Source organism: Barbus barbus, assembly GCF_936440315.1.
Source record: "Barbus barbus genome assembly, chromosome: 16".
NCBI classification, from domain to species: Eukaryota; Metazoa; Chordata; class Actinopteri; order Cypriniformes; family Cyprinidae; genus Barbus; species Barbus barbus.
In genome coordinates, this window is record NC_136744.1 from 13,180,886 (window position 1) to 13,208,672 (window position 27,787).

Here is a 27,787-nt window from a genome sequence, read left to right on the forward strand (position 1 = left end):
TGTGGAATTTACCGTATTAATAGAGAATTTAAAATTAATATATATTTTATGTAGACATTTAATTTATTATAATTTTATTGTGTGTAAAAAATATTACCATAAATAGAACTTTATTTGAAATTAGGTACGCACCTCATTTCAAACGATGATCAATTTATGTTAACAATAATCATAATGTTTCCCTCACAATGGCATCCATTGAGCTGATCACAACAATACGACGTGCTACACGAGAGAAGTATGATGTGTAAGTCAGGTTATATGATGATGATGTTAACGTCTTATCTCTTTCTCACTAAGGCCACACATAAATCACTAGTTCAATTGAAAAGCTCAGCGGCTCCATTAATTCCCGAGGCCATATGCTCTCTCTCTTCTCTTGAATAATTGATCCTTTATAAAACCAGCTATTAAAAAGAGACTTGCCCATGAGAGAGCTTTGAGGGAGAGAGAGTTGTTTCAGGAAACCGCAGAGAAACGTCAGTGTAGGAACACCCTATTCCTTCAGACTTGATTATGTATGGTTTTAATCTGACAGAAAGAGTTGACAAGCCTGGAGATGCAATCCCCGAAGAGAAAGACACCATTCATTAGTCGACCCTAATGTGATTGAAAGCACTTGTGCAAATAAACAGGCAGTTAGAACCGATAGAGAGGAATCTCAGAGCCTATGCCGGTACCAGACAGTGACTAATTCAGTTCGGCCCTTTTATCTTAGTAATCCCATGCAGCAACGTTTGCAGGTCCGAGAGAGGACTTATAAATTACATCTAATAGGCTTCAAATCAAGTACTAATTAAAACTGCATTAACCTTAATGAATCGGAAAAATGGAGACCCCAATTTATTGGAGTTGTGTTTATACAAGCGAGAGCTTCAATAATACATGACGCAATCCTGCTCTATGGGATGAACTCTTCTTCCTAATGCAAACCTCCTGTGTGTGTATGGAGCGCAGATGAGGACATGTGTGTGTGTGCGTGATGGTAAGTTTGGGCACTCCTAATCATTACTCGCCTTGTTAGAGGTTAACTTAGCAACATTAAGGCATCTTTAGCATCAGGAAAACACAGATGGAGTGTGAATGTGCCAATCAGCATCACAGGTGCTCATAATTGTCTCTCTAATTGCTTCATTATTTCATGCGGGTCTCGGGCCCCTGTTTTTTTCCCTCCTCTTGTTGTGTGGCATCTGCGGTTCCATCACATCAGCATTTGGCAGATCCCTCTCAAGTCTCAATGAGAAGCCTCTCTAGAGTTTCAACATGTATCTGCATGTTTCCTTGATTTCCCCCGAGAATGTCTTTTATTTATTCACTGATTCTCCCCTCAACCCCCTTTAATAGAAATTCCCGTGGTAGAGGGTATGATTGTGGTGTTTATGACAAATTGTTAAATATGTCATTAGAAAAACAGAGAAAAAGAAAGGGATATACACGGAAAGGGAGAGAGAGAGCAATAATCAGGAAATTCCCACATCAATTATGTCAGTCAAAGTGATGTTTTACTGCATGGCTAAAAAAAGAAAACACAGCGTCTCGACTATGGTGTAATTATACAGGTGCAGAAGCTTCACTCCAAACAGGCCTGACTCTTAATAAGTCAATGAAAGAGTTAACTTTTCTCACTGAAACACAAATAGAAAGGTATAACATCTATATGATGGATGGAAGGATTTGTGAATAGATGGATGGATGCATGGATGAATAAAAATAAGCAACAAAAATGGATTGGTGGATGAACAGATGGATAAAAAATTGTATATAAATTTATGGATGGATGGATGAAAAAATACAAAACAATATGGATGGATGGATTGAAAAATATAAAAAGTGGATGGTTGGATAAAAAGATATTAAAAAAATGATGGATGATATAAAAAAATATATTTTTTTAAATGATGGATGGATCAAAAAATATAAAAAATGGATGGCTTAATAAAAAGATATTATAAAGGATTGATGGATGGATTGATGAAAAATAAAAACAGATGGATGGATGAAAAGATTAGATAGATAGATAGATAGATAGATAGATAGATAGATAGATAGATAGATAGATAGATAGATAGATAGATAGATAGATAGATAGATAGATAGATAGATAGATAGATAGATAGATAGATAGATAGATAGATAGATAGATAGATAGATAGAACCACACCTAACTGTCTGCTGGCTCACAGGCTTCAAATGCAATTACAAAGCCAAATACTGAGTACGGCTCCACAGAGAATACTTTATACCTTCTCACAACAGACCTCAGTCTCTGGGGCCACACTGAAACTGACAGCATGGTCAAAATAGATATAGCATCATGAGGAGCCCTCATCTCATTGGCTCTAGGAGAAGTGACCCTGCGCCTGTGGAGTTCATCTCTGGGATACACTTTCTTCTCACTTTAGAAAAACTCCAGTCACATGACATGAGATCCCCCAGAAGGCCTAACCACCTTCTGCCCACCCACAGAGCCAATGAGGCAGTCATGTATGCACATTCATGCCTCTCAAGTCTGGACTTGTGTTGAGCGGGACTGGACCAATTATCTCCGCTCGACTGGGAATACCCACCGACTTTGGCTGAGACCGATAAACCTGTGTAACCACTGGTCAAAAGCCTAAATGTAGATGATACAATACAAAACATCACTGTCATAAAGTTACAGCACTACTGTATGTTTAGACTGGATTTCAGTGGATTACCAAAATATTACAAGATTGATGGTGTCAGAAAAAATTATGAACTCAATACGAAATGTAGGCTCAGGTTCCATGCCATTCCAAAGCTTTATGACTTTCTGGTAACACTTTAGAAAAGGGAACACTTATTCACTATTAACTACGACTTTTCCCTCAATAAGTTCCACATTTGCTGCTTATTAATAGTTAGCAAGGTAGTTGTTAAGTTTAGGTATTGGGTAGGATTAGGGATGTAGAATAAGGTCATGTAGAATAAGGCATTAATATGGGCTTAATTAGTACTAATAAATGGCTAATATTCTAGTAATATGTATGCTAATAAGCAACTAGTTAAGATACCCTAAAATAAAGTTCAGAAGAAAAGCATTTATCTGAAATAGAAATCTTTTGTAACATTATAAATGTCTATCATCTTTTGCTTTTGAATGGTATAGTGTATAATGTTACAAAAGCTTTTTATTTAAGATAATTTTTAAGATAAATGATGATCTTTGGATCTTTCTATTCATCAAAGTATCCTGAAAAAAATTTGTTTTAAATATTGATAATAATAATAATAATAATAATAATGAAAATAAACATTCATGAACAGCAAATCAGCATATTAGAATGATTTCTGAATGATCATGTGACACTGAAGACTGGACTAATGATGCTGAAAATTTAACTTTGATCACAGGAATAAATTAGATTTTAAAATACATTCAAATAGAAAGCAGTTGTTTTAAATAGTAAAAATATTTCACAATATTACTGCTTTTGCTTATTACTATTTTGGATCAAATAAATGCAGGCTTAGTGAGCAGAAGAGAATTCTTATGTCAGAAGAATGGTCCCCTTTGACTCATTGGACAAATTTATGCCTTTCTGTGTTTCTGTCACAGATCGACCAGGCTCCCAAACTAGCCAATCACAGCGAACACCATCACCGGAATTCTAATGAAGCACACCTGCACACAATCTGTTCTCCCTCCAGAACCTGTCCATGAACCCATGCAAACTGACAACATTCATCTGTCTGACTCTGAGCGGCAGAGGCGACTGAGGAATGGATTGTGCCTGTATTGTGGAAATAGTGGGCATATAAGATCCACATGCCCTGTTCGCCCTTCTCAACTTTTGGTGAGTGTCATTCAACCCATCACTCAAAATATGAAGCCGCTCACAACTGTAGTCATGCTTACTACCCCCAACATATCCATTCCAGTCCAGGCCCTCCTTGATTCTGGGTCCGCCGGGAACTTCATATCAGGGAGCCTCTGCCGCCAACTCAAGCTCTCGACCATTGCCAACCAAACAGTCTACCAAATCCACTCGATAACCATCAGACGAAGCACAGTCAGATTCAGCGCCGGTCCCGTTCAATTAAGAATAGGTCAGTTACACGAGGAGAGCATTCACCTACTGGTTCTGGAGGGAGCGCACACCGACATCATTCTCGAGCGTCCATGGTTTGTACAACATGAACCACAGATCTATTGGCGCACCGGATAAGTCCTGAAGTGGGGCCATCACTGTTTCCCAGACTGTTTCCCTGGAATCCCGCAACCACTCAACCGACCTGTTCAGGCAATCCCAGTGAATTCAACGTCCATAGAGAGTCCAGTTGGGAAGCAATCCGTCGACATACCCACCCCTGTTATGCCCCCTTCGGAGACGTATTCTGCCTGAAGGCGGCCTCTCAATTACCATGGGACTGCGTGATCGATCTCATACCAGGTGAGCCAGTGTCCGAGAGTAGAATCTACCCCCTGTCACTTCCAGAACAGAAGGCCATGGAGGAGTATGTTAGTGAGGCTCTTAAGCAAGGCTACATCCACCCTTCCACCTCCCCTGCTGCTTCGAGTTTTTTCTTTGTGGCCAAGAAGGACGGAGGCTTGCGGCCTTGCATCGATTACCGGGCACTAAACAACATAACAGTTAAATTCCGTTACCCTCTTCCTCTCGTCCCAGCTGCCCTAGAACATCTTCGTGGTGCCACCATTTTCACGAAGTTAGACCTCCGCAGCGCGTATAACCTCATCCGGATACGTGAGGGGGACGAGTGAAAGACAGCCTTTGTAACACCCACCGGCCACTATGAATATTTGGTTATGCCGTATGGCCTTGTCAACGCCCCCTCCGTATTCCAGGATTTCATACACGAGGTGCTCCGAGAGTATCTACACCGGTTTGTCCTAGTGTACATCGAGGACATCCTCATTTACTCTCGGAGCTTGGCCGAACATCGCCACCACGTTGCGGAGGTCTTACAACGTCTGAAGGAGTTCCATCTGTTCCTCAAAGCCGAGAAATGTTCATTCCATCAACCCTCAGTACAGTTCTTGGGATATTTCATCAACAGTGGTGGCATCCGAATGGACAAGGGGAAGGTGGATGCTATCCGGGCCTGGCCAGTACCTACCAGTATTAAGGAACTCGAACGATTTCTAGGTTTTGCCAATTTGTATAGAAGATTCATCCAAGGTTACAGTGCCATAACCAGTCCCCATACCAACTTTCTACGCAGTAGGCCCAAGTCTCTGTCCTGGACACCAGCCACAACCGAAGCCTTTGAGAAGTTGAAGGAAGCCTTCACCCATGCTCCAATCCTCGTGCATCCAGTTCCCCAAAGACCCTTTATTGTAGAGGTCGACGCCTCCACTTCAGGGCTAGGAGCATTTCTCTCTCAGCAGCAGGGGACTCCATGTGCCTTCTTTTCCAAGAAACTCAGCCCGGCGGAGAGAAATTATGACATCGGCAATCGGGAACTTCTGGCAATCAAGCTAGCCCTCGAAGTATGGAGAAGTACGCCCAAAATTCCCTTCGACAAGCTTCTACTGGACTCACTCCCTTCCAGTGAAACTCATCACCCCTCACCATAAAGCCACACACCTCACTGTACTCAATCGTCCGGTCTCGTTTCTACGAAGTGGAATCCTGTATGCTATCTCAGCGACTTACCTGTTACCTACCTGCGTACTTACCTCTTGTGATCTCTCCAAGCATTGTGTTTGTCTGTCTCCTGGTTCCTGGTTCTCCAGTCAAGAAAGCTGTCTTCAAACAGTGAGGTGTGTGGTCCTCTCTTCGTCCACGAGTTCCTGTCAAGACAAGTCAGTCAAGTTATCCACTCATCTCTTCATCCGAAGTATATCTGCATTCCATACTCACCGTCTCATCATCCGTTTAATTTGCTCTGCTGTCAATAAACATCACTACTTTGTATTAATCCTTTGTGTGAAGTCTGCTTCCCTAACAGAAGACCGGACCAACACCGAAGGTGCAGCATGAGCAATTTTAATGGTATTGTAAATTTGTAGAAAAATAGTGAATAAATGAAAGCAAAAATTAATTTTGGGGTTCCCAGTTCCTTTAATCATGAATATAGTTTCACCAACTATTATTTCTCTCATGTTTGCATACAAACACTTAAGAATTGCCAATAATTTCATATAAATAACCCTTTTTTAAAAATCTACATTTTACCCATAGGGAAAAACAGCAACTAAGTTTGAGCAGCCAGCATTAAACTACCACGACAGCTGTTTTTGTTTTTCCTCCGTAGTACTTTGACAGAGACGCACTGACTGCTAAAGCTATGTTAACACATCTTCTTTTCTGATCTCCCCCAGGAGTTTTGTGTCTCTCGATATCACCCGGGACTGACTAGTCATAATCGGCACTGCTTATAGTCCACATAGCAACTTTCACACTGTCCAACCCTTGGCAACAACAGCAGAAAACAACAGTAAGTCCTCTGCCCTCGCCCTCACTTTAGCTCCATCTGTGCAGAGCAGCCTGTGGGGAGGAAAGAGTTAATTAAATTACCATCCATTTTTAAAAAGCGGAGTGTCTGCGTCTCCTGCCAGATGATGAGGGGCATGCCTGAGCCTGTCCTCTCTCCGTCTGTCTCCCCGGAGCTCCTGCCTGTCACACACACTCAGGTGTGTTTCCAGAAATGCACCTTTCACATGCACTTACCGCAGCGACATCCGCACTTTCACAACAAGATGCAAGTCACCCAGATTAATGAGTAGGCCTACAGGAAGAGCGAAGAGAGAATTCATCAGACCAAAAACGTCTGATAGTATTGATTTGATGTTGATTCTGTGTAAATTCAATGCTACAGTTCAGCTCATCAGTGTTTTGAAGTGTTTAAACGTTGCTCATTAAATTCGCTATTCCAGCTTTAACCCAGAATGGATTAGAGTTGTGAGCGAGTTCTTCTGAGAGCCGAGATTTTTTGAGAGCTAATCAAAATAAGTGTCGTCAGGAGAGAATTCTGGGCGGCCTTTAACAAGCCCTTCATTATATTTGACCTGATTTTCTCCTTACAAGGACTTACAACAAACAAGTGGTGAGATATTTCATGTTCCTTGCAGCAGACTTGGCAACAAAACGAGAAGGGTGGAGGTGATTCCTTTTCTTCCAGCAATTAAATGGCTTCTTGATCAGTTTTCTGGGAAAAAGAAGAGAAGGTGGTAAACAAATTAAAAGAGCCATCCATGACTAAACCTATCCCTATGATTGGAAAGGGAAAAAAACTTGTGTTAGCTACATCCAGAATTTGGAAAATGCCAGTTGCATTTACATTGGTGGCCAATTATTAATTTTGATACGTATTACCCCACTTATTCTCGCAGTTAAATTAATGAGGCTTGTTATCATTCGCATTTAGACGTAATGGACAATTGCTGAATTGTGAGTGTTTACTCTGCTGGAGCTGAATCCTATCTTAGGCCTTTTGTAATGCATTGCCAGTGAGCAAGAGATTAACTGTGTTTGTCATTCTTCCCACCGCTGTTTTATAATGCAAAACATGGAAAAAGAGGAAGGAGGGAGAGAAAGAGAGAATTAAAATGACCATTTGAAATAGCTACCATGGTCAGAGGAAACCGGCAAAAACTTCTGAGAGCTAATTACTTTAATTCTTGATCTAATTAGCAAAGACTCTTACATGGTTTGAGCAAAGACATCAGACAGAGGATTGTTCAGAGAATACTATTAAATACCAATCATATGGAAAAATTGGAATAAGGCTGCTTTAATGTTCCAAATATACGAAGTACACCCAAAAGATCATTGCTAAATTTGAATGCATAATTCAATTCAGAACGCAGATCGTTTTTAAATGATTTGGAGGCCAATCAGCTGAGAATAGCTAACATAATTAGCATAATTTATACAAAGATCTGTTGAAATAGAAGAGAGCTTAACACTTTAACAGCGCATAATCATATTTTGACCTACTAAATTCTGTTTATTCAACACAAGGAGGCTATTAACTTCAAGGATTTCATCAAGAAATGAATCGCGTGGTTTTGGACGACTGGACAGTTAGGAGATATGCTAATGAGTGCTTTTAATTCATGCCAAATGAGGAATCTTAATCTTAGACATGTTTGTCATCTTTATCCAAGCATTTTATATCAGGTATCTCTTAAGGGATAGACAAGATCGTAGCCAGCCTGTTCTTACTGTAAATGAAAAGGAATACAACGGATATCCTCGGAGGATAAGCCAAATTCAACAACAGCAAGCTGTCAATTCTGAGTCCTTACATAAACAAACACAATGCGATGATCTGATTTAGCATCCTCCTTTCCTATGACGAAACAAGCTCACTGGGCAATCAATTAAACACATTTGATTCTCTTTTAAACATGTCTATTTTCAAAAAGGATTTGAGAGATTAGCATGTGGAGATGAGAGGCTGATTTGCTAATATTGATTTCTTTTCTTCCTTTCAAACCACTCAATATCACTAAAGTGCGTGTCTAGTGAACTGTAAGTAATACGGGAGAATGATACAAATGCTATTATAGCACCAGTATCAGAAAGGAAAGCTCTGGCTTCATTTGGTTTCACTTTCTATGGCTGACTAAAGTACGGACAACTAATCCTCTTTTTGTTAAGCATAAGGGTTGCCAACAGGCCCAACTCAGGTACTCTAACGCTTAGATGTTTTCAAGGGGTTTTCCACATTCTCAGGCGTAATGGTATTCAGTTTGAAGCTGGAAAATCAAACCACAATGAAGACTTGAACAAAAACGTCTGGTTTGTGATCTTCACAGAGACACCAGCTTCATCTGGTAAGAGCACACCTTTTCTTCTCAACATGTTCAAGCTGTGGGAAAAAGCCGCTGTCATGCATTTGTCCAGTAAAAAGCTCTTTCTTTTATATCTCTTTTTTAAAAAGTTTTTGATAGGAGTCTTGCTGACCAAGACAATTAAATATTTTGGATTTCTGAAGGATCATATGACATCAAAGACTGGAGTAATGATGCTGAAAATTCAGCTTTGTCATCACAGGAATAGATTACATTTTAAAATACATCAAAATTGAAAGAAAAAAGTAATAATATTTCAAAAGTGTACAGTTTTTACTGTATTTTTACTGTATCAAATAAATGCAGCCTCGGTGAACTTAAGAGACTTCTTTCAAAAAACATTTAAACAATCCTAATTACTTCAAACTTTTGACGGGTAATGTATATTCTTCCATTCCATCCAAATGAAAGTGTGCTGTCAGTGTGTAACGTTCAGAATAGTGGTTTGTATAATCAGACTATCCCGTCTGTTAAGGTCAAAGAAACCCCAGTGAGCATAATAACAGATGCCAGACACATAGGCATTGTTCTCCAACAAGGATAACAGCAGATATTAACCAAACACACTAGAATTCCTATCAGGATAGAGCGCCTTGGATAACACAGGGTGGGCATCCATTTAGCCTACTTATCTAAAGTCTCTAATTACTTGGGTTTATTTGATAAACAGAAGAAGAGGAATGCATAAATGGTTCGACTACATCCAATGGGGATTAATCTGAACTCCTTGAAGAGAGAGAGACGGAGACAGAGAAAGAGAAAGAGGGAGAGAGAATCTTTTGTGGAATCCTTCATTTTGCTCTTTAATCATGCTTTAATTAGGAACAGTAGGGCACCTAGTTACACTTGGCATTTTAAGAGATTGGCTGCTCGAAGAAAAGACTGTGTTAGTCTGGTCTCTGGAGAAACATGTTGGAAAAACACACTGACAATGGCATCTCACTCTGTTCGGAGGGTTTGGAACTTAGGGAATATTGGAAGAGCATGCTGTAGTGTTTGTGTGTTTTTTAAAATTGTCGCAGTTTACAAAAAGAAACAAATGGTGCCAGGATGCATACCAATATTAAAGGAATAAATGAGTCACCCTAAAATGAAATTAGCACCATTATTTACTCACCTTCATGTCATTTAAAACCTTTCTTCTGTGAAACACACAAGGAGAAATTTTTAAGAATTTGCATCATGAAGATAATTAAAGAGTTAGTTCAATCAAAAATAAAAATTCTGTCATTAATTACCCTCATGTCGTTCCAAACCCGTAAGACCAACGTTCATTTTCGGAACACAAATTAAGATATTTTTGATGAAATCCGAGAGCTTTCTAACCCTGCATAGACAGCAATGGAACTGACACGTTCAAGGCCCAGAAAGGTTGTAAGGTCGTCGTTAAAATAGTTCATGTGACATCTGCAGTGGTTCAACCGTAATGTTATGAAGTTACGATAATACTTTGTGCGCAAAGAAAACAAAAATAAGGACTTTATTTATTCAATGATTTCTTCTCTTCCGTGTCAGTCTCTGCTCCACTTACTTCAGCTGTTTGTTCAGTATATACAGTATATATATATATATATATATATATATATATAATAATAATAATAATAATTTGTTACATTTATATAGCGCTTTTCAAGGCACTCAAAGCGCTTTACATAGTAAGGGGGTATCTCCTCATCCACCACCAGTGTGCAGCATCCACCTGGATGATGCGACGGCAGCCATAGTGCGCCAGAACGCCCACCACACACCAGCTTATTGGTGGAGAGGAGACAGTGATGAAGCCAATCAGTAGATATGGGGATGGTTAGGAGGCCATGATGATCAGAGGCCAATGGGCAAATTTGGCCAGGATGCCGGGGTTACACCCCTACTCTATATATATACTGTATATATATGAAGTTTAATTGCAACTCTGTTTTTTATTTTCAAAAATCATGTTTTTATTATGTTATCATGTTTTTATTGTGTTAGTTAGCTGTATTGTTTTTTACCTAATCAAAATAATTGGAATAACACGATTTTTGAAAATAGCTAAAAATTGAGTAATTTTTTATTTTTTTGCAAATGAACTCTTCACACAAACACACACATATATATATATATATATATATATATATATATATATATATATATATATATATATAAAAATGGAACTCAAATGGAAAATTTTTGTAACATCTTACAATTTTTACTTTTGCTAAGGTGCTTTTGCTTTTTTATTACAAAATGTCTCTTTTTGTGTTCAACATAAGAACACAAAGTCATATGCATTTGAGCAAATGATAACAGAACATTTATTTTTGGGTGAACTACCCCTTTAATTAATTCTGAAAGTTACAGGTCATTTGATGTGTTCGCTTAGGATAGTTCACCCAAAAATTAACATTGTGTGATCATTTATTCACCCTCCACTTGTTCCAAACTTGTACAAATTTCTTTCAGCAGTTGAACACAAGATTATTTTGAAGAATGTTGGTAATAGTTGACGGTAGTCACTGACTTTCATAGTATGGAAAAATATACTATGTCAACTGTTTGGTTACCAACATTCTTCAAAATAACTTATTTTGTGTTCAACGGAAGTAAGAAACTCATACATGATCAGAACAAGTGGAGGGTGAATAAATGATGACAATTTTCATTTTTGGGTGAACTATCCATTTAAGGAAATGTGTTTTCAAATAAAAGAATCAACATCCTCTTGAAGAGGCACACTTGTACTTCTGTTTTGAAGTAATTATGCGGCCCTTTTCCCTTCCTCCCCCCTTCTACCCGCTTCTTTCCTCACCAGCTAAAATAAAGAGGTGGCTTCACAGGCAATCTCAACCATGTTTGTGTAAGGTAATTACTACTCGTCCTCCCATCCCACCAGTTCTGATGATGCATTAAAAATAACCGTTCCCCTACTTCAATCACAGCCGAGGAAAGAGACGAGAGAAAAGGGGAGCTGAGAAAAGAGGAAGAGGGGGGTTTGGACCAGGAGACGGAGAGAAAGAGAGAAAGGGGGGAGTCTGGGAGCGACGAACACTGCTCCCTCCTCGTTTCTGATTAATTAGTTGGAGTTGGTAATCAGTTTAATAAGGCTGGAGTTGCTGGTGAGAGGTCCCCTTTGGCTGGGACTCGCTAAGCTGAACGGGGAGACCAGGGCCCTGCCATTCTTCTGTCAAGTAAACACACAGCCCTTATTTACATAAACAGTTGTTTCTTTTATCTTTCTTACTTTGAATGTGTGTGCGTGCATGTGTGAGCGTTCGCATGCATGACCCTGCTTTATTGGGACGACCTGCAAGCCTCACACCACTGCCCGAGTCACTTGCAACGAGGGGGCAAGGCAAATTCATGATTTTTTCAGGGGATTTATGCACTAATTAAATCTGGGCTTTCCAAAAGAATGGCGGAGCAGAGCGCCGGTACTGGTTCCTGCATACACAGCAGAGGCCTAATGCTGTTAAGCCTCATGACGTCAGATATTTAGCATTCAGCCTTCTAGTTTGTTTGTGAACAAGCTTAGTTTAGAGAACCGAGAACTTCATTAGTCCACTTTTTCCTCTAAAAGGATTAATGCAGGCATGCATTATATCAGTTATAGCAAAGCTGATGAAATAGGCCCGTTTCTGTGCCCGCGCATCTGTCATTGGACTTTTAATAAGTCCTAAGCTGGAAATACTTAGTTTAAGGACACCAAGCCATAACTTTGAATTCGTGACTGTTGATTTTAGCTACGCAGACTGTATATGTTTTTAAATGGTCAGATTTTGGGGAAATAAAAATATATACAATATATAAACTAAATAATACAAAAATAATAAAATAATACAATATATTTACCTGAGCTACATTGCCCTCAAAAGTTTAGGGTTTGGTAAGATTTTTTGGTAACACTTTAGTATAGGGGCCGATTCTGATTATTAACTACTTGCTTATTATCATGCATATTATTAACATATTGGCTGTTTATTAGTACTTATGAAGCACATATTCTGCATGGCCATATTCTACATCCCTAATCCTATCCAATACCTAAACTTACCAACTACCTTACTACCTATTAATAAGCAGCAAATTAGGAGTATATTGAGGCAAAAGTCGCAGTTAATGGTTTGTTAATAGCAAGAATCGACCTTAAAATAAAGTGTGACTGATTTTTTTCATGTTTTTAAAATAAGTTTCTTATGCTCACCAAGGCTGTATTTATTTCCTAAAAATACAGCAAAGAGTGTAATATAGTGACATATTGTTACCATTGAAAAGCTTTTTTCTATTTTACTATAGCCAATTAATATATCATTAAAAAAAAAAAAAGGATTCCTGTGATGGTAAGCCTGAATTTTCAGCAACTATTACTCACATGATCCTTTAGAAATCAATCTAGTATGCTGATTTGAATGAATAAATGTCTCGAGCACCAATTCTGCCTATAATACTTTTGTGAAATTCCATTTTGTCCAGTATACAAATATAGTTGAGGTCAAAAGAGCCGGGGGTGGGGGCTAAATAAGTTAAATTTAGCCCTGATCTTCAAATTTAAAAAGTTTGCACCCCCGGCTCTTAATGCATTGTGTTTCTTTCTGGAGCATCAGTGAGTTTTTGAACCTTCTGTAATAGTTGCATATGAGTCCCTCAGTCCTCCGTGTGAAAAGATGGATCTCAAAATCATACAGTCAACGTTGGAAAGGGTTCAAATACACAAAAATGCTGGAAAACCAGAGAATTTGTGGGACCTAAAGGATTTTTCTGAAGAACAGCAGGCAGTTTAACGGTTCAGGACAAACAAGGGACTCATGAACAACTATCACAAAAGAGAAAAAAAAAAACACAGCTGTGGTTCATTCACATTAAGAATCAAGTGTATGTAATCTTTTGAATGGGGTCATTTTTTATAAATGCAATTTATTTTCTCTTGTGGACTATACTGTATGTAAACATCTTTTAAGTGAAAAATCTTATTCAGGTCAATACTAAATAAAAAATAACATGCATTGTATATGATCCTCTTAGTTTGGTAAAATAATTATCATATTGCAGATACTTACATACAAGGTGTATGTTAACTTTTGAGCTCAACTGTGTCTTCATATAATACTTTTCTTTCCAAAAAAAAAAAACTATTAAAACTGAAATATATATTTATCTCAAAAAAGAATGCACGATTTAATGAAATAGTTAAAGAATAAAAAAATTAAAAATCATCATCAAGTGGATAGAAGTCAGGGAGAACCACAGACACCATGCACTTTAATTGCAAAAGAGCGACTAGGACAGAAGGGAGCATTTCAGTAAAATTGACTGAAATTAATGAAGATGAATGAAAAATGCTTTTGTCAAAAGACAAAAACAACTTAATCCAAAAAAATTCATAAAAATGAACACGGTTCGACATGAGGGTGATTAAAAGACAGAATTTTCATTTTCAGCTGAACTATTCTTTTAGAAATCAAAAACCTTTCTTTTGTAACGATCAGGTTGAATATTCACAGATACACCTGCATCTGCAAGACTTTTTATTTAAAATAATGACTGCGACACGTGAATTAAGCAATCCGAGTTGCACAAATGATTGCAAATATTCAAAACAACTAAATTACGACCCATTCCCTCAGGACCAGCTCTTTCACACCATGAAATATGTGATTTGTGTTATTCAGTTTCTACCTCAGAGAGAAAACAGAAAGTTCAGCATAGTTCCTACCCAAACTTGTGGTGCAGAGCCTTTGATAAGGGACTACCTCATAAACTCTGCAGTTAATGATAGTGTGCAGTTACAACACATATCCAGTCAAGTAGCTGATAATGCAAAGAAATAATTTAAGCTGTGTTAAGTGGCCTATTGTCATTCAAATGATAAATTATGCTTGGCAGAGGTTTTAGAATGGCTTTTACAAAACATTGCTATTGTTTGTGCTGGGACAAGGTTTTAGGCAGCCAGAAGTGAAGGAATTACTTTAGAGAGTTGTGCAAAGTTCCTAAGGGTTCGGAGACAAATTGGTTCAACACTCATCAAGTCTACGCTGAAAGTAAGCTCAGCCCTCGACATGAAAACACTGACACTGCCATAACTCGGAGGAGCGCGGCTACACAACACCGCCACAGACTTACAGCTACTCCAGCAAATTTAATGACCCAGTTGATTATAATACATGCACGTTAAATTCTTTCGCTTGCTGCCAAGTGTAATTTTCAGACATTCATTAGAACTTGCTGATACACCGGCCTGTCCGAATTTGTTTTGCCAAGCATTTTTTTTTCCCCTTTTCTTTGTTTCTCCCGACTTGCTTTAAACCTGTTTGATGGCATCTTTTTCATCATCAAAGGCTATTTCAGTATGCGACCCTGCCAAAACATTCAAGTTGCTAGGACAACGTGGCCAGTTAATGAGTTATTTCTAATCAAGCTAACTTTTGTAATTATTAGCTTGGGAAAGGAATACCTTTTGTCTACAAGCAGACACTGAATCTCCAATGAAAAAGGCTAAAGGTTTCATTGGGCTTCCGCAGCAGCATTCACTTCACCGTACCCGGCTACAAAGACAAATCAAGCTAATGGTAATTACGTCACTTAAGATGATTTGGGCAGATCCCCTGAAGGCTTTTGCGAGAGCTTAGTGTCCATTTGTAAGACAGGAGCATTTCTCTAGTTGACCATTGAGAGACTCTATGGCCGTTCTCACAGGGTCACAATAAGTTTTTGTGGTTAAAATGGATGTAAAAAACCTTAAAATGAAACCTTATTTCTTTAAATTGTGGGTCAACTAGTGTTTCAAAAGATATTGAAATGCAGTACTTTTGCTCTAGTTTCACAGATTATATTGCATTCGTGTGCATTGACTAATCTCCCTAAAAAGAGCTGTGTAATATTCATGAAGATTAATTAATAATTAATTCTGATAACACGCAATATGTCATTATTTTTTAATGATGAGAGAGCATTATGTCTGCGCATTCAGCATATTTGTTCTAGGGAACATTTATTTCATTTAAAGATACCATGATTTTAATTGGAAGTTAATTTCCAGGTTGTTTCAAGAGTTATTTTTAGATGATAATAAGTACAATTAAAGTGCTTTCAAAGTAAAATACAATTTTCGGTTTCACATGTTGGCATATCAATATTCAGCCAAAGCACAGCTTAGTTTTAATTATACAGAAATCGCATTTGTACTTTTTTTTTTTTTTTTTTTTTTTAAATCAGACCAATGTGTATTCTCCACTTGTCCTCGTTACCAGAGCATAAAGTAATCTAGATGGCTAACAAAAACTTTCAAATATAATACCATCTCATTTTTGCAAGCTGCTGTGGGAATTTATCAATATTTAACAAATGTTCATAATTTGGCCTCCACTGGCATTGCAGTTTATTGTGTATTAAACAAATGGTCACTGAAGAGACATAAAAATATAGTTATTTATGCAAACTCTACAAATATATCCATAAAACACAGGTACTGAACTCTTTATCTGTAGTAGCCTACATTTCTGAATAGTTCTGCCCTCATCATCCAAAATGTGCAGACAATTTAAAAAAAATCCATCTAATGCTTTTGAAAAACTGGCACTAAAGTAACATAAACAGTCATTTTCTTGAGCATGGAGGTTCATTTGACTCCATAATGAGCCTATTTTTTCTTCTCTTGACTGATTAAGAATCTTTTGTCTTGACACATATAATTATTTAATGAACGCAGCGACAGAATAAATGACACGTCTTTTGTGTTATTATTATGAGCATCTTGACAAACAAGGCCCGCTGAGTGACCTCCTGGCCTCTCTCAAGAGCGATGATTACACTAATTAAAACTGCAAAACATCTGTGAGGGCTGCGAATATGGGGGAATTAAGCAGGTCGTTAAATCAGCGGAGGAAAATATCAACATCCTCACAGACAGCTCCTCTTTTCCTGTCTTACAGTGAAAGAACACTAGCAGTGGTCGAACCCAAACACGACAAAACGTTTAATTGGTACGAAGCTAAATTTTATTCTTCTCCCAAACGGATTGGTGTTAATCACACTGTTCGACATGCTAAACCGCTTATCTAGGGAATCTCAGCTGCGATTTTGTCCTCAAGGTTCCACTTGTTGTATTTCTGTTTACATGTTCTTTTCCTCAAGTGAGGCAGGTTTCTAGTGAAGAGGGATTACCATGTCCGAATGTCTCCTTCTCGGCAAAACCCTGGATTTCAATGCACCGTAGCCACGTTCAAGCATCTAACAGGATTGGTTTCACAGATTTTTTAAGTTATTCTTTTCCTAACAATAACCGTTTTCCCCCCTTAAGTGTTTCAACATGTGCATCAAGAGTTTTCCTCAGCACTTCACAACAAATCAACACGGGTCAAGGTGCAAGCCTGGCCTGCAGTAAAGAAACGCTGCACAAGCTGCAAAGCTACACGAAGACGTCGAAAAGCGGATTGTCCTGCTTTAAATGCTACAAACACACAGCTCAAGGCTTTGTGCCATGTTCAAAGAGATTAATAGACTGAGATGCTTTTGATAGGGAACTGAGCCGTCAAACAACCCCTCTAAGCGGAAGGACGGTCATGTTCTCTGAAAGCCGGTCTCTTGAACATTCCCTCATGGTGAAATGGTTTATGTATGCTGCTCGAGACTAGCTTCTCAGCAGATGCATGTTCCTTCCGGACTTCTGGAGGACATGGGATTACTGTAAATGATGTACAGGTTATTTTCAAAAGGCTGAGGAGATTGGTGCAGGTTCTGCTCACACAAATCATTGCTCGGTTTTTACTGGAACAAATAATTTCACGTGGCATGTTTCAATATTTTCGGCATTGGTCTGGATGTGAGGTAATCACATGTTTTTGAAAGGTCTCCAAGGCTACAGTAAAAGCAGCAATATTGAGAAATATTATTACAATTTAAAACAACTTTTAAAAACTAGTTTATATGTAACGATATGAGCCCCCCTGCTGCAACAAAAAGTTCACAAATTCTGTAGGAAACTACATAGGGTCACTTATTATATAGTATAATTTATATTTGCATTAACTTTAAACATCACTTACCACTTCAAGACAAAAACTGTCTGACAGTGTGTTTTATAACTAATAATTATGAATGTCTCTGGCAAACCTAACAACACTGTTGGAAGCATTCTTCAAGCTGTTGCGCAATGCAACAATAAAAATATTTTGCACAAGCCTTTGCGCTGTAAATGTGTGTGAATTTCAGTCCAGTGATGTAAGACCTGGAATCCTGGAATGGTGAAAAGATGTGATCTTTCAGCAGATGAGACGTTCACTGTGAAGATTTCTGCAAGATGAGTGTAATTACCACCTCACAGGTGATGACATGTGCCCTCCTTAAAGACAAAAGGCCAAGATGACTAATGGTAGACTGATGAGATGCGGTTAAGCCTTGGACATGTTCTAAACACATTCTGAGATGTTTGTGATATGTGGAAGCATGAGTTATTGAAATATGCATAAATCAAAGGAACATTTCATAAAAAATACTATAATGCTTTGCAGTACAACTGATTACAGAATCCCAATTTTAAATAAATAAACAATAGATATAATTGATATGGAATGATTGTATAAGACTAACACTACATCTGAATATGCGTACACTACACTTTAATACAGTAAAACTGTAATATCATGGAATATTATCACAATTTATAATACCCATTTTCAATTGTAATATATTTTGAAATATAAATATTCCTGTGAATACAACCCTGAATTTTCAGGAGCCATTAAGTAAGTCCTTAAAATGAAACTTTTTTTTGTAACCGAGTAAACATAATTTTTGATCAATTTAACTCATCCTTGCTGACTCAACAAATCAGTATGTAAAATAAATATATAATACTTATAATACAGTAGGCAAACAATCCAGTGGGATTCTGAATTGTGCAGCCAGTGGACACTTTGCTATCCCATAACCATTGCAAATTCATTCGTCCCCCATGTCAGGCACTTGGAGTACGTCAGAAACAAAATGAGGCATCAGTTTAGTGTCAGAGAATTGTCATATTGCATCGCATTATGCTGCACCACATCCAGTGTACATAGAATCACTGGTTATAATGGGTTCTATTGTCTTTTAGATCCTTGCATCCAGTGTAGACACAGTATAAGACCTTGTATACTAGTGATCTAACAACCACAATTTGACTGATATATTAAAGAAGGCATTTACAACAGAGCGGTGCTTTACTTTCAGCGAGATGTCTCTGTGGTAACAGGCAGGGCTGAAACCACACCCCTTGCCTTAAGGCAGCACTGACAAGTTTGTGCTACAGTTGTCAGTTGGCTGTTGTCAGGGTGGGTAATGTCAAAGCCCTAAAATTACAGATGTCTCCGCCTCAGGCCAACAGAGCATAAATCAAGGGAGCGAGTTTCCACATTCCCGCTAATGACCTCACGAGACCGAGCCGTGGGGGTGGGAGGGATGTTTAAAAAGGAAAGTGTTTGGCATAAAGAATCATCCCGCTAAAAAAAATATAAGGAAAATTAAAAAAAAAGAATTCACCTAGAAATTTTGCAATTATTTACTTAACATCATTGTGTGTTATATCTTATGTCATTTTCAACACAATGCAAGATTTTTGCTAAAAAAACAACTTAAATTTTAGCCCGTCCTCACACAAAATGATCACATATCCTCAGAAGTCTTGAAAAATATGGATATGGATTACTTCTATTATGTTTCACTGGTGTTTTGTTGTGCATTTTTGGAGCTTGACAGGCCTTGGTGCCAATTCACTTTTATTTTATGGAAATGAGCAGCATGAACATTTTTTAAAGCTTCTTCTTTGAGTTCCTCCTCGGAGACAGGTTTGGAACAAAATAATGGCAGATTTAGGATTTTTTGGTAAGCTATTCAGAATAACAGAATAATATCTATACATTCTATCCAGAAAGAAATATATTTCATATTTGGAAAATGCAGTCAACTGGATCTTATCTAAGAGACAGGCTTATAAAAATGTGCACTGCCCACAGGAATCCTCTCAAAGATGCATCATGGGTTGAGTCCGGTGTCATACACACAGTTCTCCATCTCATTCTCTCTCTCACACACAGTCATCTTACACTCGAACCCGACTAAACTCCTCGTTTATGACTGCTCAAACCTCCTTACAGCCGACAAATTTCATTTTGCCCAGGCAAATCCTATTGCATATTATCCTGTACATTGCATTAGGCCCCTAATCTCTCCTTTCTCTTCCCTCACTCCATACCTCCGTGGAAGAAAAAAAGCGGCTCCTGATTAACCCACTTACGGCAGTAAATAAATGGCGTGCACTGCTGTATGCGCCAGATTTAATTATGAGAAAAGAAATTAAAATACATACAATAACGACCAATCTAACAATAATGGTGTGTTTATGGAATTTATTTAACTACATAAAAAAATTACCCACAAATCGGAATGAATGACCAAAAAACTGATTCAGAAAAAATAAAATGTTAAATGACAAAAAAAGGAAATTTGAATGCAATAATACTGTATTATAAAAAGATTATCTCTATAAACAATTATCAACATGCCAAATCTTGACTCGTTTCAACTGCAGCGAATGTCACATGAATCCCATATTGCTTTTGGTTTCCAATCTTTTCTTTGCTTCAAACCTAAAATTACAAAGAAATCAATTTGTCACATTCACTGCATTTAGTTTGAGTCAAAATAATAAAAAAAATTCTAATAAAAGCAATAAAAAGAAAAACAAATCAAAGCAGAAATACAGATTTGTTTGGATAAATATCGTTGCATATAATTGCAGTCAATGCACAAACTGAATCTGAAAAGTATAATCATAGCTATAAGCTCACAATGGGCATTCAGAGACCCTCTAAAGGGACTGACTGACCAAAAGATAAACAGCATCCGCATACTCGTTAGAAAGCTCTAGTGAATACACATGAGTTAACACACAGCAGCATGTCCAGGAAAGAGGGGACATCTAAAGTGTGAAATGCAGAGTGACTTAATGAAACTGCAGGGTATCAGCACCAGGGACGAACAGAAGAAGAAGAAAAAAAAAAAAAAGGAGACAACAAACCCCCAAGCGATTTGCTTCCTCCTTTTTCGGGCTGCCTGGGAAGCCTCCACTTCCTGTTTGGTGCGGGCGAAGTTACGGCAATCGGCGGCTTGTGCGATTTTCATGGCCAGCTATTGAGAAGGAGACAGAGACAAGGAGGGTGAGAGGAAACAAAAGGAGAGTCCAGGCCTCTCCCATCACTCCTGGGATGGGTTTATTATTGGACCGCAAGAAACTTTGATAAACACTTGGACAAATCGCAAACCCTTTTTTTTTACCCTCTGCTTTTCTCTCGCCTCCTTTTTTTCGGGAGGGGATATGAGGGTAATTCTTTAGAACAGGGAAAGAACACAATCAGAGGGAACACACAAAAAAAACTCAGTTGGTAATGAGGAAATGTGCCACCATTTGTAGGCTCGAAAAACCTGGAGAGAGCAAGAGAGTGGAAAAAAAATGTTTCAATTATAATTAAGTGGGATAAACTTTATTAGAAAGACTGAAACTAAAATATCTCCTAATGCAAGCTGGGATTAGGCAGGTCAGAGCGAGCAGGAAGGAGAAATTAAACTCTAAAGGCTTTTTATCGCCATATTTCAGGAACCAAGGGTGTAAAATGTTCTAATTTGGGATACATTAAAAGCCATAAAGGTCTTTCAAAAAGATTAATGGTACTTTGCTTGGATTTAAGATAAGGCCTTTAGCAGGCTGAGAGAGCGGGGTTCCGGCTGGGCCCTCGAGGCATTCATCTATACAGGCACTTGGAAGATTTGTAAAGGCGTCTGCATAACCTGAAGCTAACACACTATGACAGTTTTTTTAAATCCTTGCAATTTTTTCCAGGTTTTAAGAGCCATAAATCATGTTTTCTAGCAAGACAGCGGAGAGAGGGAAGTTATAATGGGTGATCATGCCCGTGTTTAGCACAGATCCGCTTGCAGATAATTCACACCAGGGTGTTTCTGGAGAGGCACGTTTAAGCGGAATAGGTGCTAAAGCGATCGTGAGAATAAAAGCATGCGGGGATCGCAAATAAGCTTTATTAAAAATATATATATATGTCATGGACAAAAAGCAGCATTTTGAGACAACAAATTTTTTTTTGCTGTCATGAGGTTTAAATTTTGAGATTTATCTGCGTTTGAGACACAAGGATTACCAACATGCACTCCAGCTTTAACCAAATTGTACCCCCACCACCAAAATAAAGCCCCCCTTCGCTTTTCCAGCCAGGACTCCCCGATTTTCACACACATTACTATATTCAAAGCATTAAAGGTCTTAATTTGTATTTATTTTTTTATCAGTCCGGTCTACTATCCACGATTGTCTTTACCGGGGCTCAACATTAATGTCAAGCAAGTTACCTAGGAGACAGAGCAGATCAAAGAGACAAAAAAGAAAAAAAGCTCTCAAATGTCTGATTAATCAAGCCTTGCAAACAGCTTATTTCTTTTAGCCTGCATGCAAGTATGAAAATGAGATTCGGAGCACAGTACATTGTGCAGATTTGTTCATTCTTATCAGAACAAAGCCGGCGGCAGCTTATTTCATGGATCACTGGCACTGTCATCAGTGTAGCGCAGAGCAGGTGACGGCACTTCTTTCTGTGGCAAGAACAAAATTAGCAAAAAGTCGGCACAAATTAGCCTCTCATATTTTCCGTAATATGACATTATTTTTCATTTACTTTTTTGATCCACTTTCATGATTTTTCCCTCCTTTTTCATCCTTATCCCCCCCACCTTTTCCCTCTCTTGTGACTTAGTGCCAAATCCTTTCACATCAAATGCGGGCACAGAGGAAAAATGCAGGGCAGGAAAAAAAGGAATGAAAATCACAATCCCAAAAAAAAGAAAAAAAAAAGTGTGTGTGGGGGGGGGGGGGGGATAACATACACAACAAAAAGCTCTTGTGCTCTTTGTTCTAGGTAGTCACACTAAACCTTCCCATATTTCTGCAAGAATTACATTCAGTGCATTTCCATTGTCATTTACCTCTCTCCTCTTTAAAGGTATTGTGTGCCATTTACGCCAGTCCTCAGCAAAGCCTTATTCAGTGCTGGGTTTATTTAGCGCCATTAATGACGTGACCTTTGAAAGGTCTGTGAGGGATGAATTCATTCTGCTCAGCCCTGTAACTGCAATGGTGGGCCACTAGGTGGGTTAAGTCAACAGTGGTGCAGAACCCACTTGGTAATGTATAGTATATCATCAACTGCCACAGCAGAGAAAAAAAACATGTAATATATAAATTTACAATGCTAGTCTGTTATCTGATTTCTAAGCACTTTTCATTCCTTATAGCGGTCTCATTTTTGAGCCTTCCACAAACATATGAAAACAACGGTTCCAAACTATATGACAATAACGGCTTGCACACTCGGAGCAGACAAAGCTTTAAATTAAATGATATTTAACCTGAAAAAAGAGCTTTAATATAAATAAACATATTTTGTGGGAGGAAAAATCCAGTGATTTTGGTGCATTGCGAACACTTTTTACATTATTGAGAACTAATTACATTTTCTCACATTTTTACCCTAATATTACCAATAAATCAACAACAATATTGTAATTTTGTTCTACCATGCCAAATGGGGTCAGTTTAAACAGATTGTAATAATCATGGCTTGCATTAAAACAATGGCAAAGGAAATCTCAAGAAAACCACTGCACTGCCTGAAGGAAACGAAACAGGCCACGCTCCCATGACAATACCCTGTGTCATCTACACTAAAGCGGAGGAGACAAAATCCTCTCAACAAAAGTGACATATTGAGAGTCCTACATTTGATATCCTTGTATACAGTGAAAGATCCAGTTAACATAGCTTATCAGTCTCAAGGGGGTGGTGGGGGAAATAAGACAAGGAGTTCCTGTAATCTTGCCACCAACTTGACAAACAGCATTACAAGACATACAGAGAAGCAGCCTCTCTGAGGGGGATCTAGTTGGAAAAGCTCTCGGTATAATGCGCTTCTCTATGTTTCAGCCCCAATAATCTGATTCCAGATACATAAGACTGTCATCTTCAGGGAACAAGGGAGTGGAAAAAAGTCTGAAAGTTCGCTGGCTTTGTGCGCATTTCATTATCTTCCCTCTTCTGAGCAGGCAAGGCTTATTAGCAAGCTTTGAACTCACACTTACAATAATGTGCCATCAACAGTTTTATAAGCTAATTAGAAAAACAGTTTAATTAATGACTGACTAGCAATAAAATGGCAATCAGGAGGAAAAAAAAGGAAACGAGGGTGCTAAGCTTCCACTACCACCAATTAAGTGCTAATTACAAACAAATTATATATGTGTTTTGCTGTGGGCTTTAATTCGAAAAAAAAAATGGCTTTAATTAAAAGAGAAAACATGCTAATTAATTAAACAGCACAAAAAATCTACATTGAAAAGTATGCTTTGTCTAAGTAATTAATGAAATACAATAATCCAAATGAGATTTCCTAGCATTTGATAAAAGCTTAGGACCCATTTCAAAACCCATTTCAAAATTAATGGACAAAAATTTAATGTGAGTCATCTGCAGATATAATAAAAGTTCATTCTGTGATAAATTGCTAATGCTGAAAGAAAATGGAACAAAGAGGAGAGTTTTTGCTTAGCAGTTTTCTTGTTGCCAGAGGGGCCCGCACAGGAGGAAGAGCCGGTTTTGTGTTTCGGTACAGATTGTGTGCTATAGACAGAGGAAAGGGCTAAAAATACCTAATCATAGGCTTTCAAAATCAGAACAAAGACATTAAGATGATTAATAATTGGGTGAAAAAATCAATAAACAGACATGCATTATGTTTAATGCAATGAGCCTTAGCAAGCCTGTACAAAAGCTGTCAAACTAGTGCATTTTAATTGGATTGGATGCGTTATAATGCAATAACGGCAATTCAAACATTTATGACACTTCTGTAAAGAACACACAAAGGCAAACTTTCAGAGAACCTTGTCATTAGAGATCTGTATGTTTGTAGTTACTGAGACATGCTGTATTTCAAAAGCATATTAGAACAAAACCCCAGCTGATTGGTCAGAGATGAAGGCTGATAAAGGAAATGACAATGCAACACATTAAATGGGTATACTAAGGCCAGTTCTTTTTTTGTTATCAACATTTTTTTATTTTTCATAACACAACATAAAAAAAAACAATATATTAAGAAAATAAAATAAAATAATAAAATAAAACAACAGACACATACTCAACATCTCAAAGTCCAGTCAAAAGGAGGGAGAAAAGGAAGGACAGAAAAAAGAAACCCACAGAAGTCACTCCTCCATACAGTCACGTATTTCAAAGAGAAAGCACTGCCAAGCATCAATGGTAGAAGGCTTGGCTCCATTGATTCGTGCTGTTGTACATTCACAAGACACTATTTGCAAGAGGCTACGGATCCAATATGTTTTCCCACACATATGCGGTGTAAACCAGTTCTGTATTATTGTCTTCTTCGCAGCTGTAAAACCAGCAAACAACATTCTCTTTTGCATCGAACTTATACAGAGACCAGAATCCTCATTAAGAAGACACAAACTTGGGTTAACTGACCAATCAATTTTCAGTAAGGATGATAAAACCAGGTTTACATGTGTCCATAGACTGCTAGTGATAGGACATTCCCAAAACATATGCAGAAAAGTACCTGATGATGTAGTATTACATATATGGCAGTTGAAATTTGATTGTAGTTTCATTTCAAATCTTTTGTAAGGAGTTATGTATGCTCTATGAATGACTTTGAAGTGAATAAGACGATGCGCCAGATTTTTAGATGTTAAACTGAGATTAGACCACACCCTCTCCCAGTCGACAGATAAATTAAGGTCAGATAATTCCCTATTCCAAATAGTTTTAATAGAAAGAGGTTTTATAATGCAATCAATAATCTTATTATATATTAAGGAAGCATACTAAGGCCAGTTCTAATGCATAATCTTGGCTGTTGCACAAAAGAAAAGTGAGCATCTAAGTCACAAACTGAAAAGCATATTCGCGCCCGTGTTCATAAACTCCCGCTCACTCACCCGACTTTATCTTTTTCGCCCCTCCAACAACTCCTTTTCAGACTGTGTCTTCGTCTTTTAATCATTTTCATATTGTCTGACTCCTGGAGAACTTGAAATGGACGCAGTACCCCCCCCCCCCCCCCCCCCCCCCCACCGCTGCAGACTAGAAAGTCTGCGTTTTGAAGTGGTAATGCGGAGCTAATATTAGTGATCAGGGCAGAGAAAAACTGTAGGAAATAATAAAGTGTGACAGTCCTTTGTTTAGTCTTGCTCAGTTCGTCTTTACCACTGAGACTTAGAATTATTAAATGTGCTTAGAAGGCTAAATGAAACCACTTAAAAATAAGTTGGCGCAAGTAATGCACTCTCTACAGGTAAAAGCTGCTCAAAATCAAAACATCTGAAAAAACATGAAAAGTCAGAATAAAAACAATGTTTCAAAACAATCAAAGCTTTGGCATAATATTTGACAAACTAAATTCTAATTATTATTATATATATTATCAAATTATATTATCATTCATTAACTTAAACATCTGACATCCGGTTATTGCACTCTTTCTCCTGTATCAGGCTTTTTGTAGTCCCTAAAGCTAAAAGTGCATTTAACGTAAAGCTGATACATTTAATAAATCCTCCAAAAATGTTCAGTGACCGAATACAGATATCTGAACAAACATACATCTATAAAAACACACACACACACACACACACACACACACACACACGACAGATAGTGTACTTCATACTTTCATGAAGCTAAAATGTTCCTAAAGGTCAATTTGCTGAAGCATTTTGAACCGGTACATGTGTCTTATTATTGTTAGAGGATATGCAGGGAAGAATTTGATAATTCTGTATTTAATTCTGATCAATTAAAAAGCTTTTACCTTTTACACAAATGCATAAAACAGTTTGTGAATCAAAAACAAAAAGAAGAGTTAAACCTTCTACAGAATATCTGAATACTCTTTTATGAAAGGAAAATCTCAAAGGAACGTTTACTATCCACGTTTGTGTTCAAACACCCAGACAAAGATGAAAGCCCACATATTACACACTTTTTAGGATAACTTGAAAGAAGGTTTTAACAAATTTGCAGATTAAAGGAAATTGGGAAAATATTATCATATGATTAAAAAAAAGCTACACAAGGAAGTAACCTATAATTCCTCAACATTTAAATGTTTTCAAACAAGAGATTTTTTTATATAAAGCATAAAAACTTTTGAGTTGAGAGAAAAGGGAAAAAGATTTATCCCAAAGATAAATAATTTATAAAGAATCAAGCTCATTTCAACACTTTAATTTAACGCTGTATTAGCATGTAAACACATTACAGAACATATGATATTTCATCTATCAGTAGACACAAATATTGAATAAATAACCTTGAAATTGAGGCTTGCCACAGTTGGGATTATTGACTGTTTAGTTGTTCATTGCATTATTTCAAACAGCTGTATCTGCAACAACATTTATCCTGGGCAGAGTGCTCTGTGGCCGCACGGAGCACTGTAATAATGAATACTAGCCGGATTAGAAATTAGGGCATAAAATGATTCACTAATATCCAAATTGCCCCCGAGGACCCTTGAAACGGGTCAACGTATTTCTCTGTTTATCTAAAGTTTGTTTATATTAAAGGAAATGTTGCATGATAGAAGGTTGTGTTGTGATTACATCAATTCAATAAAAAAAGAGCTGCAGCCTAATGGTTAGCACATTGAGCTCTGGTGCTCATATGGGTGATTCTAGTTCAAAACATTTTCAGATATAACTCCTCCCTTTCTCTTTCAATCATTTCCTGTCCTTTCACTACACTCCTCTAAATAAAAGTGGTAAAAGACAGGTACACACCACTGTTCAAAAAAGTTGGGGCTGTTTTCTTTTTTTTTTAGAAGATATTATTACTTAATTACTAAATAAATGTAGCCTTGGCAAGCTTAAGAAACTTCTTTTAAACACTAAAATATCTTACCGACC

General features: G+C 37.7%; 1 protein-coding gene across 1 annotated transcript in view; it reads right to left on the reverse strand.

Moving 5' to 3' along the window:
• Window positions 1-5,734: 5,734 nt before the first annotated feature.
• Window positions 5,735-27,787, reverse strand: part of LOC306882173 (protein FAM204A-like) — a gene marked incomplete at both ends in the record, with an annotated part of 29,974 nt that continues 7,921 nt past the window's right edge. Inside the window, 2 exons of the mRNA XM_079436647.1 lie at window positions 5,735-5,776; window positions 20,807-20,923. Coding sequence (XP_079292773.1) covers window positions 5,735-5,776; window positions 20,807-20,923 — 159 coding nt within the window. The remainder of the gene's footprint in view (window positions 5,777-20,806; window positions 20,924-27,787) is intronic.